This window comes from Pimephales promelas, chromosome 18, assembly GCF_988280905.1.
Source record: "Pimephales promelas chromosome 18, fPimPro1.hap1.1, whole genome shotgun sequence".
Taxonomy (NCBI): Eukaryota; Metazoa; Chordata; class Actinopteri; order Cypriniformes; family Leuciscidae; genus Pimephales; species Pimephales promelas.
Window position 1 is genome coordinate 30,878,726 of NC_142786.1, and position 15,577 is coordinate 30,894,302.

Below are 15,577 nucleotides of genomic sequence, written 5' to 3' on the forward strand. Positions count from 1 at the left end.
TCTTAACTAATGTTATCAAAGATCAATAAATACTTTAACAAATGTAGGCTATTGCTTATTGTTAGTTAATGTTAAGTAATACATGAATTAATTCTAAACTTTATCGTGAAATTTCACGACACATTGCCTATTTTTATTTCATTTCAATTAGGGCTGGGTATTGTTAGGTATTTCACAATTCGATTCGATTTCAATTCTTGAGGCTTCGATTCGATTCGATTTCGATTCGATTCAATATTGACTTATTAGCTTCGATATCGATTCAATAAGTAAATACACAAGTAATTAAGTGCCTGAGTATATTTTTAAGTAATGTGCGCAGTTTTACCAATGTTAAAGAACAAATTGACCCCAGCATGTTTGTTTCCTGTCATGGTTTATTCAGCAGAATAAAAATGTACAATATTGTATGTGTTGAATTCAAACACAACTGTGACAAGCACTGTACAGTGCTTTAACAACACCTCTAAAGTGCAAGTAACTAAGTAGTAGAAAGTATATTTCTTTTTTCTTATACATTCAAGTTATAAAAGAAATGTAAACAGAAGCACAAAATGTGCATACTCAAAAAAGTGCAATATTATATTCTAATTATAATTTTGTAAACAATAACACTTAATAGCTAAACACACTTAACAGCAATTGCGAGTTATCAGGCCAATTCTAAGGGGGAAAAAATACTAACCTTTTTCCCTCTCAGAAGTTTATATCTCATAGACTTTATATTATGCATTTCTGACTTTATATCATGCATTTCTGACTTTATATCATGCATTTCTGACTTTATAACACCCAATTGCGACTTTATATCACGCAATTGTGACTTTATATCTCGCAATTCTGACTTTATATCTCGCAATTCTGAGAAATAAAGTCAGAATTGCGAGAGGTAAACTCCCAATTGTGAGAAAAAAAAAAGTCAGAATTGTGAGATAAAAAGTCGCAATTACCTTTTTTATTTTCCATTCTGTGGCGGAAACAAGCTTCCATAGTTCCCGGCTTACAGTGGAATCCAAAGTGAGCCCAAACGTCAGCTTTTAATGTTGGTGGTGCAGACTTGAATCCTATGCTTGAATCAGGCTTGAACGGAGTGCAGCTGCTGTCCGTCATCGCACTGTTTTGCTAAGGGCTAAAGCGCGACTTGTACAACGCTGAACGCTCTCACTAGAGTGTAGCCCACAGCGCCGCCACTGGCCTGGATGGCTGAATCGATTCATAGGATTTGATGAATCGATATTGAATTGAGAAGGAAAAAATTGCAATGCATTGATGAATCGATATTTTTACCCAGCCCTAATTTCAATACAGTCAGCAAACTTGTATTCACAACTCACAAAAAAAAAAATGATTCAGCTTTGCCATCACAAGGACAAATACATTTTAAAATATATGAAATTGTAATAATATTTCACAACTTAACTGTTTTTACTATATTTTTATATCAAATAAAGCAGCTTTGGTGAGCATAAGTCTTAACGACCTTAAAGTTTTGAACGGTACACAGCCACAGGAAATAGGCTGAGTTTGATATTAAGATTAGATTTTTTATGTCACTGATTTCAAACCCGATTTTTTTTTTTTTTTAAACACAATGTTTATTAATTGAATGTTCTGATAACATTTCTCCTGACGTGTTCCTCCCAGATCTCAGTCCAGCCCTGTGCCTAGAGGCTTGTGTGGGATCATGATGCTCAGCAGCTCAGTGGATGTACCCAGTCCAGGAGGGATGAGCGCGGTGGCGGCCCGGAACGTGATCCGCAGTTCCAGCATCAGCGGGGCCATGTACAGTGTGGAGAAAAGCCCCAGCAGCACGGGGCCCGATGCCACAGGCCTGGTCGGAAACAAGAAGCGTCGCTCCAGCCTGGGAGCCAAGATGGTGGCTATCGTGGGTCTGTCACAGTGGAGCAAGAGCACACTGCAGCTTAACCAGCAAGGTGGGCAGCTCTGAATACTGGTTTCCTTTGCTTCTGTTTGCTCTCATGTCACAGCCTGAGCAATTTAACGGTATTATTTTTCATTCCTGCATAGAGTTTAGTTTTGTTTTTATCTTCACCTCCACTCAACTTTCTTATCTTAGTTCCAAGTTTCACAAGGTTACCAAGTCCTGCTATGCAAAGCGGAATTACTGGCCCTAAACTTTCAGATTTTCTGACATGAGGACTTTTATAATCAAATAAATCTTATAGTTAGAGAAATTAGATTCATCGCTCATATACAACAATAGGCTACTTTATTTTGCGTTGATACAAATAGAGTCACACACAACAGTATCATTCATTTTCTTTTTATTCAAGAGTAATGTTTCAACCATTACAAAAATAAAAAATGTATACTTAACAAATTTCCTTCCTTTTTCAGGATGATATTACATTCAGTAATAATGTATAAATTGAAGAGTTCAGATGCAAAAGCCTCTAAATGCCATTTGAAATTTTCTTCTTTAATGATGATTTTTATCAAACTTGTATATTTAAGTTCAGTAATTTCACTTAAATAGATTGTTATTTAAGTGAAATTACTGAACTTAAATATACAAGTTTGATAAAAATCATCATTAAAGAAGAAAATTTCAAATGGCATTTAGAGGCTTTTGCATCTGAACTCTTCAAATAATTAAATATTAAACATGTCAAAGTGACTGAACACCACAACAAGCTTCTAAACGTGATGGAAAGCGGCTATTTTGCAGTGTTATGTTAGACCAGGAGGGCAAAAAAGAACTTGGTTTTCTTTCCTACTTTTTATGTTTTTCGCATTTACACTTCTAGACAGTGTGTATATAGTGTGTTTTGTGTATTTAAAAAAAAAATCTATTTCAATTTATTTTCAACAGTAATTTGGGTCACTCTAGCATCCTGAAGGGCCCTTTTGCCTTTCATACTCTGCACCCTTCAGTGTCTTTGGTCCTCAATATATCTTTGTGCACATCTCTTCATATTTTTTTTCTTCTCAGCTCTTTTCTCATGTTCTGGTCACCACGACTTCACATGTGCTGGATCAAACTGTTCTTGCACAACTTTGTATGTTTGTATGTTCTGTTGTATGTGACTTATTTTATGAATGGTGCAAGATGTCATGTTGGTCACCAGGTTTGCTTTCTGTGTGTGTTTCAAATGACTTGTTATACACAGTGCTACTCTTATGCCCATTCATGTCATTAAAAACATTAGTATAGTGGAGCTTCATTGTGTTCCACAGTGATTTTATTTTAATATAGAATGATACTTGAAAAAAAAAAAACGTTTCCAGATCAATATATTTAACAAGTAATTGAATATAGAGACTTGGGGTTGGACTCTTGTGATTTAAACTAGTAACAATCAACTAGAAACTAGAGCTGTACGATTTGGGGAACATTTTATTTAAAGGATTAGTTCACTTTTAAAAAACTTTTGCTGATAATTTACTCATCCTTATGTCATCCAAGATGTCCATGTCTTTCTTTCTTCAGTCGAAAAGAAATTAATTTTTTTGATGAAAACTTTCCAGCATTTTTCTCCATAAAATGGACTTTCAATGGACCCCAACCATTTCAAGGTTCAAATGAGAGTTTTAGTGCAGCTTCAAAGGGCTTTAAACGACACCGGACGATGAATAAGGGTCTTATCTAGCGAAACGATCGTCATTTAAAAAATAAATAAAAAAGTTTAAGTTTTATAAGCACAAATGGTCACCTTGCTCTGTTCTGTGATGAGCGTTTGTGACTCTCCTGTTCAAACTCATTCATCAAAATGAACAAATCTTTTTTCGAGTCATTTCGTTCGTTGAATGGCATCGTCTGGTGTTATTTAAAGCCCTTTGAAGCTGCAATGAAACTGTCATTTGGACCTTGAAATGGTTGGGCTCCATTGAAGTCCATTATATGGAGAAAATCCTGGAATGTTTTCATCAAAAAACTTAATTTCTTTTCGACTGAAGAAAAAATGACATGGACATCTTAGATGACATGGGGGTGAGTAAATTATTTCAATTGATGGTGAAACACACTAGTATCCTATCCACCCAGAATACACAAGTGAATGAATTTAGTCATCAATTTGTTTTAATAGGCTTCACTTCATCTGGTGTTTGTGTGTGTTCATTTGTGGCTGTATATTAAAGCTACGTGTTAGTTAGCAAAGCATGTGAAGATCACACCCTGCTCTTAGTCAAGCACTGAACATGCTGACCTTCCCATCACCCTGTATGACTCACAGATGAGATGACTGGATGTGTGGCTGAGTAATACAGCATAACCTTGGCTTCTCCCAGGAATAAACCTGCAGCTCAATTCTGTTTTGTTTTTAGAAAAAGATTGAGTCAAGCTGTGGATTTTACCAACTTAGATTAGAATCTGAGGTTGTTTCTGTTGTCCGCAGCCCACTGCTCTTTCTTTCTTTTTATACCTTCTTTTTTTTCCGGATTTTTCCTCTCCTCCGGTGTAATTGTACCCCTGTGGGGTAATTACAGACTCTGTGCTCAGGAGGAATTGTCATGTAACTCTTTCTCTCTCTATAAGGGTCAACACCAGCCCAAGTGTTTTAACACAGTCCAACAAGCGATAGCTGCAGTGTGGCCATGTAAGTGGTCTTGGCAAACTAAGAAGAACCTGTCAGACAAATCAAACTGCCAGTTTGTAATGACTCTTGTAATGAGCACATGGTGCTAAATACATTTTTTTTTTTTTTTTTGCTATATTGGCCATCTCTTGCAGGGTTCAGAAGAAAATCAGAACTGTGTCATTTCAATTTATGAGTGTAAGTTTGAATTGAACTGGCCATGAACCACATGATGTTGAAAGGGAATTTAAATTGGGATGACGACACAGTCCCAAAAGGGAGGAATTTCATTAGTCCAACACAAGTTTTGTGACAAAACATGCAAAATTACAGCACTCTTTTTTTAATTGATATTAGAGCCAGACCGATATATCGGCAGGCCGATATTATCGGCCGATATTAGGCATTTTCCAAACTATCGGTATCGGCAGTTATAATGGCCGATAAATGAATATTTCAAAAATAAAATAAAAACGGACGAAACACGCTTCAACCATGTCATGTCACGCTTGAACCATGTGACCATGTCACACTTGTTGAGTTGGTCACGATACATACATTGCTTGAATAACAATTAAAAGAACATCCCCATCAGTTCACTTAACTCAAATAAGTATGCATCATGTCCAGTTCTGCTGCTGTTAAATAAGCCGAGAGTGAAGCGGAATTAGCTAATGACGTTACGTTGTTAAAGTATAGTTCACTGACTGTCCTTTTAACTTTTGATAATGTGACTGAAGTATTTCTTTCATAGCGCGTGACAGTTATACCAATGAGGCGTATCATCTCTCCTCGGCCCGTTATATTGAAAATGTATGTTTTACAATTAATTTGCAGTATGACGTTATCCATTGCTAACTTATGGCTCATCATAGACTAGCTAACCACAAAGCTAGCAAATGCCACTATCATCAGCCTGTTCTGTTGTGACAATAAAAGAAACAAGCTTCTTTTTAAAATGCATTATCATATTATTTTAGATAAAAATCATAAATAACTACAAATAACTAATGTTAGGAAAATCTGTTCATGTTTCTGAAATAAAAATAAATAAATAAAAAATATCAGCCGATATATCGGAATATCGGATTTTAAAACCCAAAAATATTTGTATTGGTGTCGGCCTTCAAAATCCTTTATCAGTCGGGCTCTAATTGATATAATTATGTCTGTTATGTGCTTATATGAATAATACAATTTTCACAAGTGGTTATATATTGTTTTTCCCTGAACCAAGTTCTGGAATGTCAAAACACTTCTTTATATAAATATATATTAGAGCATTCTGGACAGTAAAGTTGTTATCCACCATGAGCAACAATAGGTTGTTAATGTAAATTGTATTCATTGTAAAATATATTAATATAATTGCATAATAAAATAAACAGGGTATATATAATTTTAAGTCTACAGTGAAAACATTCTCATTACAAATTATATTATCATCAAAATCCTTTGAGTAAAAGTGACCTTTAGAAATGTAGGGAATGTAAGTTCATTAAATTTCAATAATTAAATTGGGAAGGAAAAACTGTTCAATTGCATTCATTTAAATGTTTGGAAAAGGAAAAACTGTTGTCCCAAAAATTCTGTCATCATTTATCTCTTGTCCTTCCAAACCCTAATGACTTTCATACATATGTCTTGGGTTTTTGCCCACGAGTCAATGGTCCAGCTTACCAACATTCTCCAAAATATCTTCTTCTGTGGTCTGCAAAAGAAAAGAAAGTCATGAATGTTTGTAATGACATGAGGGTGAGTAAATGATGCCATTTTGTAGTGAACTGTTCCTTTTAAGTACTCTGTGTCACTGGACAGTTGCTAAGATCGGGTTGTACGGAAAAACTTTTAAGGTGGGGCTTTAGCAAAGAGTAATTTTTCATTCAATTCTCTTAGTAGCTTATGTTGGTAGGTAAGCTGTGCTTTATAAAGGATGACCTTTTCAGCGTGCAGTCTTCTCCCAGCAGGGCTGATGAGTCTCAAGGGCTTGTAGTGTTGAAGGTTTGGCTGCAGGGTTCACCTGTCTGGGGCATCAGGGCCAGCACCTCAGCACCTGTCTGCCCTTATCCTGGATTGCACCTTTACTTTGCTCTGTCACATTTCCACTTCCACCCACCATAGATTCCAGTCAAGCAATTTATTGTGATACTGTGGTGTAGGCCTTATTCAGCTCAGAGTCAGTGATGCAATAAATATGAGTTCACAAGCTCAGGTAGACGAAGGAGAAGTTTTGTGATCGAATGGGTGATTGACTGGGAACTGAAGACAATAAGATAATATTCCCACTGTGTAAGTGCTTTTTTTTTTCATTTATACTCGAGTACAGGCCAGGGTCCTGATCTGCCGATGTGGTAACCCTTGTGATATAAAAAAAGTGCATTTAATTATATTGAATGTGGAGATGTAGTATATGTCAAATCTTAAAAGTAAATTTTTAATAAGATAATTTATATTAATGAAATTAAAAAACACTTAAGTACACTTTAATGGCTGTTTCTTAATGCACTTTTAATAATGTCAATTTAAACGGTTTATTTTAAAGTACATAATTGTATTAATAATCTTTTGTCGTACTTTAAAGAAGTACACATATTTTGATGCGTTGATGCATTAAATCACTTTATTATAATTTTAACTGTACTATATTATTCCATATTATACTTAAAGTGAATATATTTTAAATGTACTAAATTGCAACTTCATCATTAAATGTGCAATTACTTATATACGTGTCGTATATATAGAAATTATCATAAAGTATATTTTAGTTTACCATAAATTCATGTCAGTACACTTTAACCACATTTCCAAAATATTTAAAGTAATTATGAATTTAAATATATATATATATATTTACTCCCTACTTAAGTGGGTCAAATCAGATGCACTTTAATGTTCCCCTAATTGCTTTTAATATAAATTTAATTTTATACATATTCATTTAATCACAATAACATGCATTTAACAGTCTGAAAACATTATTCTGTTGACACTTAACAAGTATTTTTTTTAAACACATTATTTCTGTAATATTGCTCGGTTACACATTATTTAAAGGTGCCATTGGTACAGTGTAATTATGTATTTAAGTACTGAGTGATATTAATTAACAACGTACGGTTTAGGATTGGATTAGAATTAGTTTGAGGGTTAGCTACGTGTAATTGTGCATAATTTACTTTCATTACAAGGAGACTATATAAAGTGTTACCAATATACTTTTTAAATGTATAAGCTAAAAATGACTTTTTCACAGTGGCATGAACCAAGATTTCCAATTCCTCACATCTTTGAAAGTCTATTTATCACAACAATTGATCAGGATGTTCAATTAGTTGTCCAACAAACAAGTTATTAGTTCAAATCTACCAGAATCTAGAGCGAGTTTGTGCTTCAAATCGTGTTGCGCACACACGGTAGAGAGGGAGCGAGAGACCTTGAGAGACCTGTTGGTGTCGTGAACCCTTGCGCATGCCTAGTAAAAGTATTAAACCTTATTTTTGGGGCAAAGTAATTAACTTTTTCAGCGATTTTATCATATTTTACTGCTGTTTCTATACAAGCATAGTCCGAAATACATTGTTAGTCCGAAATAGCTGCCCGGAGGCGTTGCCAATATAGCGGCCGAGTTGCATGACTTGCCTAAAAGGACTTTGGTTTTAGCATGCTGATACCTTACTGTGCTTTAGCATGCCTGCTAACAGTTAAACAACAGGCGAACTGCTTATATCCCAGATTTATGCCAGATTAAGTTATTCTACAGCTTTTTGTGCTAACCAAGTAGGCCAACCTTGAAAAATGTGAAGGCTGAATGCCTCTTAATGAGCTTTATATTAATCCTCGGCATAGGCGAGTTGATTTGAAATGAAAGCAAGCAGCTGACGTCATTTCTGACATGTATTTGCATTCATTTGTTTCAAGTTCATTTGGACCTTATGGGTGAGTTACTGCCATGGTACAACATGGCACCTTCACTTTCCAGCAGTACTGAACGGCTCTGGCAGGCAGGCAGGCATCACTGGCAGCCGTTCCATCTCTATGGAGACAGTGAGATGGCTTCACGCCCCTCACCCGGCGCTGGGTTTTTATTAAAGCACATCTGACAACACTTGTTTCAAAATGAGCTGTCAATCTATTTGCTGTGGGGCCTTTGAACTGAGGGTCATGCTAATGAATAGAGTGGACCTATATTTAGATATATCACTGAGAGAAAGAAAAGATACACTACCTTCAGAGTTCACTCCGTCCTAGATAGTTAGGGGATTTTAAATGCACGGTTTTCTCTGCCGAATAGTCTGTATGTGTAGATGGACCAACAATTAAGAAAATATCACACATGGAACTCAAGAACGGGTCCTAAAAGAGACAAACAAACTGTTGGCCATACGTCTCTGAGGACGGTAGATCTCCAGGCACCCTCCATATCTAACAGGTGCCTGGAGTTTGTTCCAGGCAACATTAAGGCTGTCCTTCACCCTAGGCCCGAGTATTTGCCTAAGGTGCCGTCCAGTGCGGCACGGCCTACGGTTCTGCAGGCGTTTCATCCTCAACCTCACGAGACTTCATAGGCTCTGCCCTGTCAGAGCACTCATTTACATTTAGAGGTCCTCTTCATGGCGGAAGGCGGACCAGTTGCTGTTGTGTTTCGGGTTGCCCAAGAAGGGGCTTCCCGCTTCAAAACAGACCATCAGTAACTGGATTGTCCATGCGATTTCTACGGCCTACCAGGTGCGCGGTATGCCTTCACCTTCGGCCGTGAGAGCTCATTCCACTAGAGGCATGTTGCGGGGGTCCCCATCCAGGCCACACCCCCATACCTTTATTAGGTTTTATAGTTTGGACATTCCGTCAACAAACGGCTCTCTTGTGCTCTTGACCGAAGTGTGCCTGTGAGCAGTTTCACACTAGGGCAGGCAGGGCGCGTTGTGGCGTAGAGGGTACTCGTTCCCCCAAAGTGTCATTTGACGCAGTTTGAGTTCCCTCAAAAGGGAACGTCCTTGGGTTACCACTAGGGGTGTAACGGTACACAAAAATCACGGTTCGGTACGTACCCCGGTTTTAAAGTCACGGTTCGGTACGTTTTCGATACAGCAAAAAGAAAGAAATGCCAGGGAAATTTCCTATTTGTTTAAAGAAAAAATATTTTTAAATAAGTGCGAGTTTTCCTAGATCTTGAAACTTTCAGGTTTATAAATGAAGGATAAACAAATAATGTTTTGGTCATCACATTAAAAATAACATATAAATATATATTTATTTATATAATATTTGAATTTTGAAGTGCTGGAAAAAGATGTGTGAAGTACTTGAAAGCATTTCACCATTCCAGCCAAACTGGTTCCAGTTAGTGTTACTATATTAAATCCATGGTGAATGTTGCTGGTCTGTGGATGAAAGTATTACTAGTTCATTCACGACACAATGTTTCTCCTGGTTTCCATGACAGCGCTGTTTGATCTTATAGAGATCTACGGTTAATAACGGAGAAATGTGAATGCTTCTCACTAGATCTCGCAGCGACGTTATTACCTCAGTGGCGAATTCAAATGTTTTCTTTACCAGATCTCTTAGCGCTGTGTAGTAACAGTGTTGCTTGATCGAGATCGGCTCGCGCTGCACAGATGTTGCTGGTCCGAACTGATAAACAATCCGTGAAGCACATAACGAGTTTCGTTCTGCTTTCATTACGCTTGCCATTTGATGTTGTGTTGGCCGCGTCAGCACGAATTTTGCTGGCAGAAAAAATGGTCCAAGCAATCGTTCGGTTTGTATGCGTACCGAACCGGAAGCCTCGAACCGAAACGGTTCAATACGAATACATGTACCCTAGTTACCACTGTAACCGTTGTTCCCTGAGAAGGGAACAAGAACTGCATCCCTTGGCCACGCCTTCCCCTGCCTGGGAGTGCTTGCTTCATCACAGAAGCTGACATCTTGTGTGTGTCGGTGTCCTTATAGTTTCCGCCTAAATGCGTCGTCGTCACACATTACGTCATCACGTTGCTCCAATCGAAGATTGGCTTAGTTTCATTCATGCTTCAGAGGCACTACGCTGAGGGGCGTTCACCCAAAGTGTCATTTGACGCAGTTCTCGTTCCCTTCTCAGGGCACAAGGGTTACAGACGTAACCCGAGGATGTTTTCCTAAGCAGAAAAATGAACAACATTGTGATACCCTAATTATTACGATTGGTCCTGTAGTAATTTCATCATTTTCAATTTCTGAATAACATTCTGGGTGTCTTGTGATGCGTGTCCATTTCTAGCTCAGTCTTGTTTTATTCATAATTGGAGTAATACATTGTGCTCCATGGTTCACTGCAGCAGTGGAAGCTAGAGAACAGCTTGTAGGTTTTTAGGACAGTGGACATGTGGTTTTTCTTGTTTTATATTATCAAGCTGAAATGTGCAAATAACATGTTTTGTTTCATTTCCGTGGCTTAAGGTGTTTGCGCAATAAAACTCCCACTTGGCTATGCTTGGTTTCATGGCGTTCGGTCAAGATGTGTCATTAAAATCAATTTGGACTGCTGTTACATGTTCCAGATTACACGATATATTGATCAAGAGGGTGAAAGCAGGTGTTGATTTCCGTCTGGTGTCTTACATTTCTCTCCTGACAGACATCTCTTTCACAATGAGCCCAGCAGGACACAACTTCACGGGGGTGAACAGCCTCCATTCCCGCCAGCGGAGTGACATTAAGAAAATGGCATTAAACAACTCTTGGACTTTCATTCATTGAATTTGTAATTTTGCTTGGCCTGCATCCATTAGGAGCATGAATTGAATGGTTAATTAACAAAAGTATGGCAATGACAGAATGTCATGCAAGACAAAGAATAGCTCACCCTGTCATCCTGTCATCATTTACTGACCATCATGTTGTTCCAAACCAATGGTGTCAAATGGTGTCAGCAAGGGGTTGAGCCAAGATGGAAATAAAAGAGCTGGATGTATTGGCAAGCAGTTTTAATGAAAACAAAACCATGCCAACTAATAAACTAAGACACTGGAAACTGAACCGAAAACTGTGCATATCAAACAAGAATAACTCAAACCCAGAACAGATGTGACAAACAGGCACAATGGTTCATTTTTGGATTATCTATTCATTTCATGTGCACTTTGTTATTTCCACTTGAGGAACAGGTGCATTGGTGTTGGGGAACATTTCCTTTTCGGAGTTCGCCTTTATTCACTGCTATTCTTAGCAGGTATAAGATGGTGCAAGTGTGCACAGTGAGTTGGAAAGAGCGTCTCCAACCCTGTGAGCTCTGAGTCATCCCTAACCCTGCTCTCCTGGCATGCCCTGCACTCCCAAAAAAAAAAAAACTCAGACACAGACTCAGTGGAGTATGCCTTCAACCCTGCTATGAATGTGCATTAACTAAAAAGTCATGCACTTAGAAAATGCACACAAACACAGAAGACCACAGGCAGGAGAATTGCCTTCTTCAAAAGAGGGGTCTTGAACTTTTTATCAGAATGGCAGCATGCCACATCTAGGTTGTTTACATGTGTGCAAACAGCACTGTCAAATCCCTGGTTTATGCAGGTGCTTTTACTCACTTTTTTCGGTCTTCGGTGGCGAATGCTGGACTTATCCAATCATTCCGCATGCATAAACACTGCCCCTTACTTACAATCAACTAGCTGACCAATTACCAGCACTTCATTTCTTCAGTCTCTTTAAAATGCATCTTACTTTAGATAAATTGTTTGCTTACTTTGGTGTATTATTTTTAGCCCAATGGGCTCTATGCACGGCGTTATTTCCGGTGAAGGATTAAGGATGCTCGATAACTTCCGCCGATCATAGAGTCCAATGCAATACCGAGAATTTATATTGAATTTTATACTCCATGGTTATACTAATGAAACGTTAGTCACAAAAACAGATAAAACAGACACCCCTCGTTGCGTTTATGCTTCTTTTTAAAATTATATTAAATAAACATAACTATATATAAAATTACATCTAAACGTATGTACGTTTCGTTTCAAAGACGGGAGGACAGTAAATATTGAAGACTCTGCCATAATCCCGTTTTCTCCGGTTTTCCTCCACTTTAATCTACACAACCGGAAATGGACGAGCATCCTTACGTCAAATGCGGAACTTATGCGTGCATATAGCCCATTGTAAGTCTGTAGCAATGCGCATTATTAGTCATAACTCAATGCTGTCCTAAATAGGATAATTACGTACATTGGTCAGTGTAATTCAGCTCTTTCATCTGCAACTTTAAAATTATTTTTGCGGTGTTCAATCAACGCATCAGAGAGTCATTACGTGTTGTTCTATATTCATTTGACACAGGGCTCAACACATTGTTAGAAGTGTTTGGAGTCTTAAGAGCTCAAACTCGGTTCTATTATGTGTGTCATTCCCCTTTGAAAGTTGGTTAGCTTTCAGTGACATGTTTTTAGTTGTCATCGTGATGAGTTGTCTCATTGTGAGTCCCCTGTGATGAGAGCGCTGTTTTCACTGGCGTCTCTTTCTGTCTGCAGTCTCAGAATGCTGTGATTATCTTGGAAGCTGTTCTGGAGCTGTTATTCATTTTAGCTCTCCACCTTTTACTGTTCCCAATATATGTTGACACAAGAGTTGTCTTGATGATACCAGCTTCAACACCACAGTGAAAACTCTAAACACACTTCTTTTTTTAAAAGATGAACATGTTAAATTAGATCAATTTCATGTAGTCTTCAAGTATTTAGTATGCAAGTGAAGTAGGACTGGGCAATATTGCATTTTATTGTAAGGTGTCCTTTTTACGAACTAATTATACATTTAAAGGTACAGTATGCAAGATTGTTTCGCCACCAGGGGTCGCTAACCTCTTACAATAACAAAGGCGTATATTAATGACATATATTCCATATTAAGCGGAATTATGGATCTTGTCGTCAAGCTGATGGATCTTTTATGGATGAGTGAATACATTGTTGTTTTTAACATGACTGTAGTTTGAAGCACGGCGCGATTGCTACATGTATACCTAGACGCGAGTCCCGTGGATATAAAGGAATAACTACACGCTGAATTACTCACACAGGTCAGTTTATTAGAGGAATTAAACTTGAGGTAACGCAGGGCTGTTTCACTTGCTCTAACAGTTTCAATATCACACTAAACAGCATTTGAGTGTGTTGAATGTTAGTTAAGTTGTTTGTTCGCTGTATGAGACTAAGCTAGATTAACATTAGAGAATAACATACAGATCATATTCTAACTATGAAACATTGATTACTTTTATATACATTAATTTGCTCACCTGTTTGCTCAAGTAACATGCAACACTCGCGTCTCGGTCAAGTCGAAGATAGTCGCGGACGTGGCGCTCTCGGCATATCGAAAGATGTTAATCTTCGTTTTAGTCCTCTTTTTGTCTCAAAGTCTGCTTGCCATGGTCCATAATGTTTGAACAAAACCCTGGTAGGGAAGCTCACGCTGTTGAGCACGCATAACAGGCATAACCCACCCAGTTGTCCACGTCTGTCGCCGTGGTTACTATTGCAGTGCGAGGTCAAACCTGGCGGGAAAACGGGGGTAACGCGGATATGACGACCCCTGCTCACACGCCCCGTTTCCTTGGTTAAAAATCGCAATTTTCTTACGATTTACAAATAGTTGGAAACATTTGGGATATTGTAAGTAATCAACTAAACAAAATATATAACATTGGCCTAATGGTTTTTGGATATTTTACCGCAAAAATCCTGCATATTTTACCTTTAAGTAGTAAGTACTGTAACATTAATTGACTACATATACTTAGGATCGGGGGTTCGGTTTAGGGTTAGTTGCATGTAATTATGCTAAATGTAGTTATTACTAATATCACAAGTGTTACCACATCACAAGTGCACAAAGAAGTGTTTTCTGGTAGCATTTTTAGTCAGTACACAGTGCTACCGAGACTGTTGGAAGACTGATATTACAGAACATTTTTTTTTATTTTAGTATCGACTACTGAAGTACTGGCACTTTTGAAATCCCTAGATGATACATTTCTGAGTTACCGACACACTTAATATCTGTGTCCGGCTCTAGCTTTTTAATCTTCTCAAGGATGATGTGGACTTTAGTGGTCTGTGCTCTTGCTTCCTGTCACTGCCTCTTTCACTTCCTCTCTCATCTATCATTGATTTCTCTTTCTTTTTTATCCCTTTGCGGTGTACTTGGCCCTCCTTTTCCCAAACCATAGATAGTTCTTCTTGTCCTTCATCTCCCTTCTGGCATTCTTTACTCCTCTACTTTTGTTTTGCCGTATCTATTCCTGGAAAGGCGTTTACCATGGGCAGCAAGGCCTTTAGTGAGTAGATTAGCCATAGGAAGTGCGTTTAAAGATGTAATTCAAATTAATATTGACAAATTATAGCTAACAGCATGTTGTACATATCTATTCCATGCTGTCTTAAAATTAATTTATTATTAAATAATTAGATGTTACCGAATGATCTGCTGTTTCCCAAAGTAGGGTTGGGTAGGAATAGGTGGTTTGCAGTCACGTGATTGTGTTGACGCGCGGAATGCAGATGGAGGGCAAGCAGTGAAGAGCGCAATGGACGAGATGGAGGAAAATACGTACTGTACTACTTTAGACGCTATTACAAGAGAAAATATATAAACAGAAAATCGAAACACATGTTGGATGTGATCAGAGAGGACCGATTTTCAACTGAATTGAGAGATTTGCCTGCCATCGAGGCTGTAGATATCAGCAACTAACTCGTCTTACAGACATACTTTGACTTTACAAAGTTCGGAAACTGGTTTGTTACACGAACAGCCACATAAGTGTATTTAAACACCTGAATAATGTAGTTATAAGTCAGATAAATAATGTAACTCACATTTGACGAAGTGATCCCTGCACACACACACACACACAGGCATTTTCTCATTCGGCTCCTCCCGACCGCAGACGTAGGTTTGCAAGGCATTTTTCCCAGTGTTTTTCTGTCAATTTCTTGTATTTTCCACCCTTATGAACAACAACTTTTGGCACACGATAAAAACTCCTTGTGGTT

General features: G+C 37.9%; 1 protein-coding gene across 1 annotated transcript in view; it reads left to right on the top strand.

Moving 5' to 3' along the window:
* rims3 (regulating synaptic membrane exocytosis 3) overlaps positions 1–15,577 on the top strand; it is a 50,640-nt gene that overhangs the window by 7,651 nt on the left and 27,412 nt on the right. Inside the window, exon 2 of the mRNA XM_039681259.2 lies at positions 1,645–1,934. Within this exon, the coding sequence (XP_039537193.1) occupies positions 1,685–1,934 (250 nt within the window). The 5' untranslated portion in view covers positions 1,645–1,684. The remainder of the gene's footprint in view (positions 1–1,644; positions 1,935–15,577) is intronic.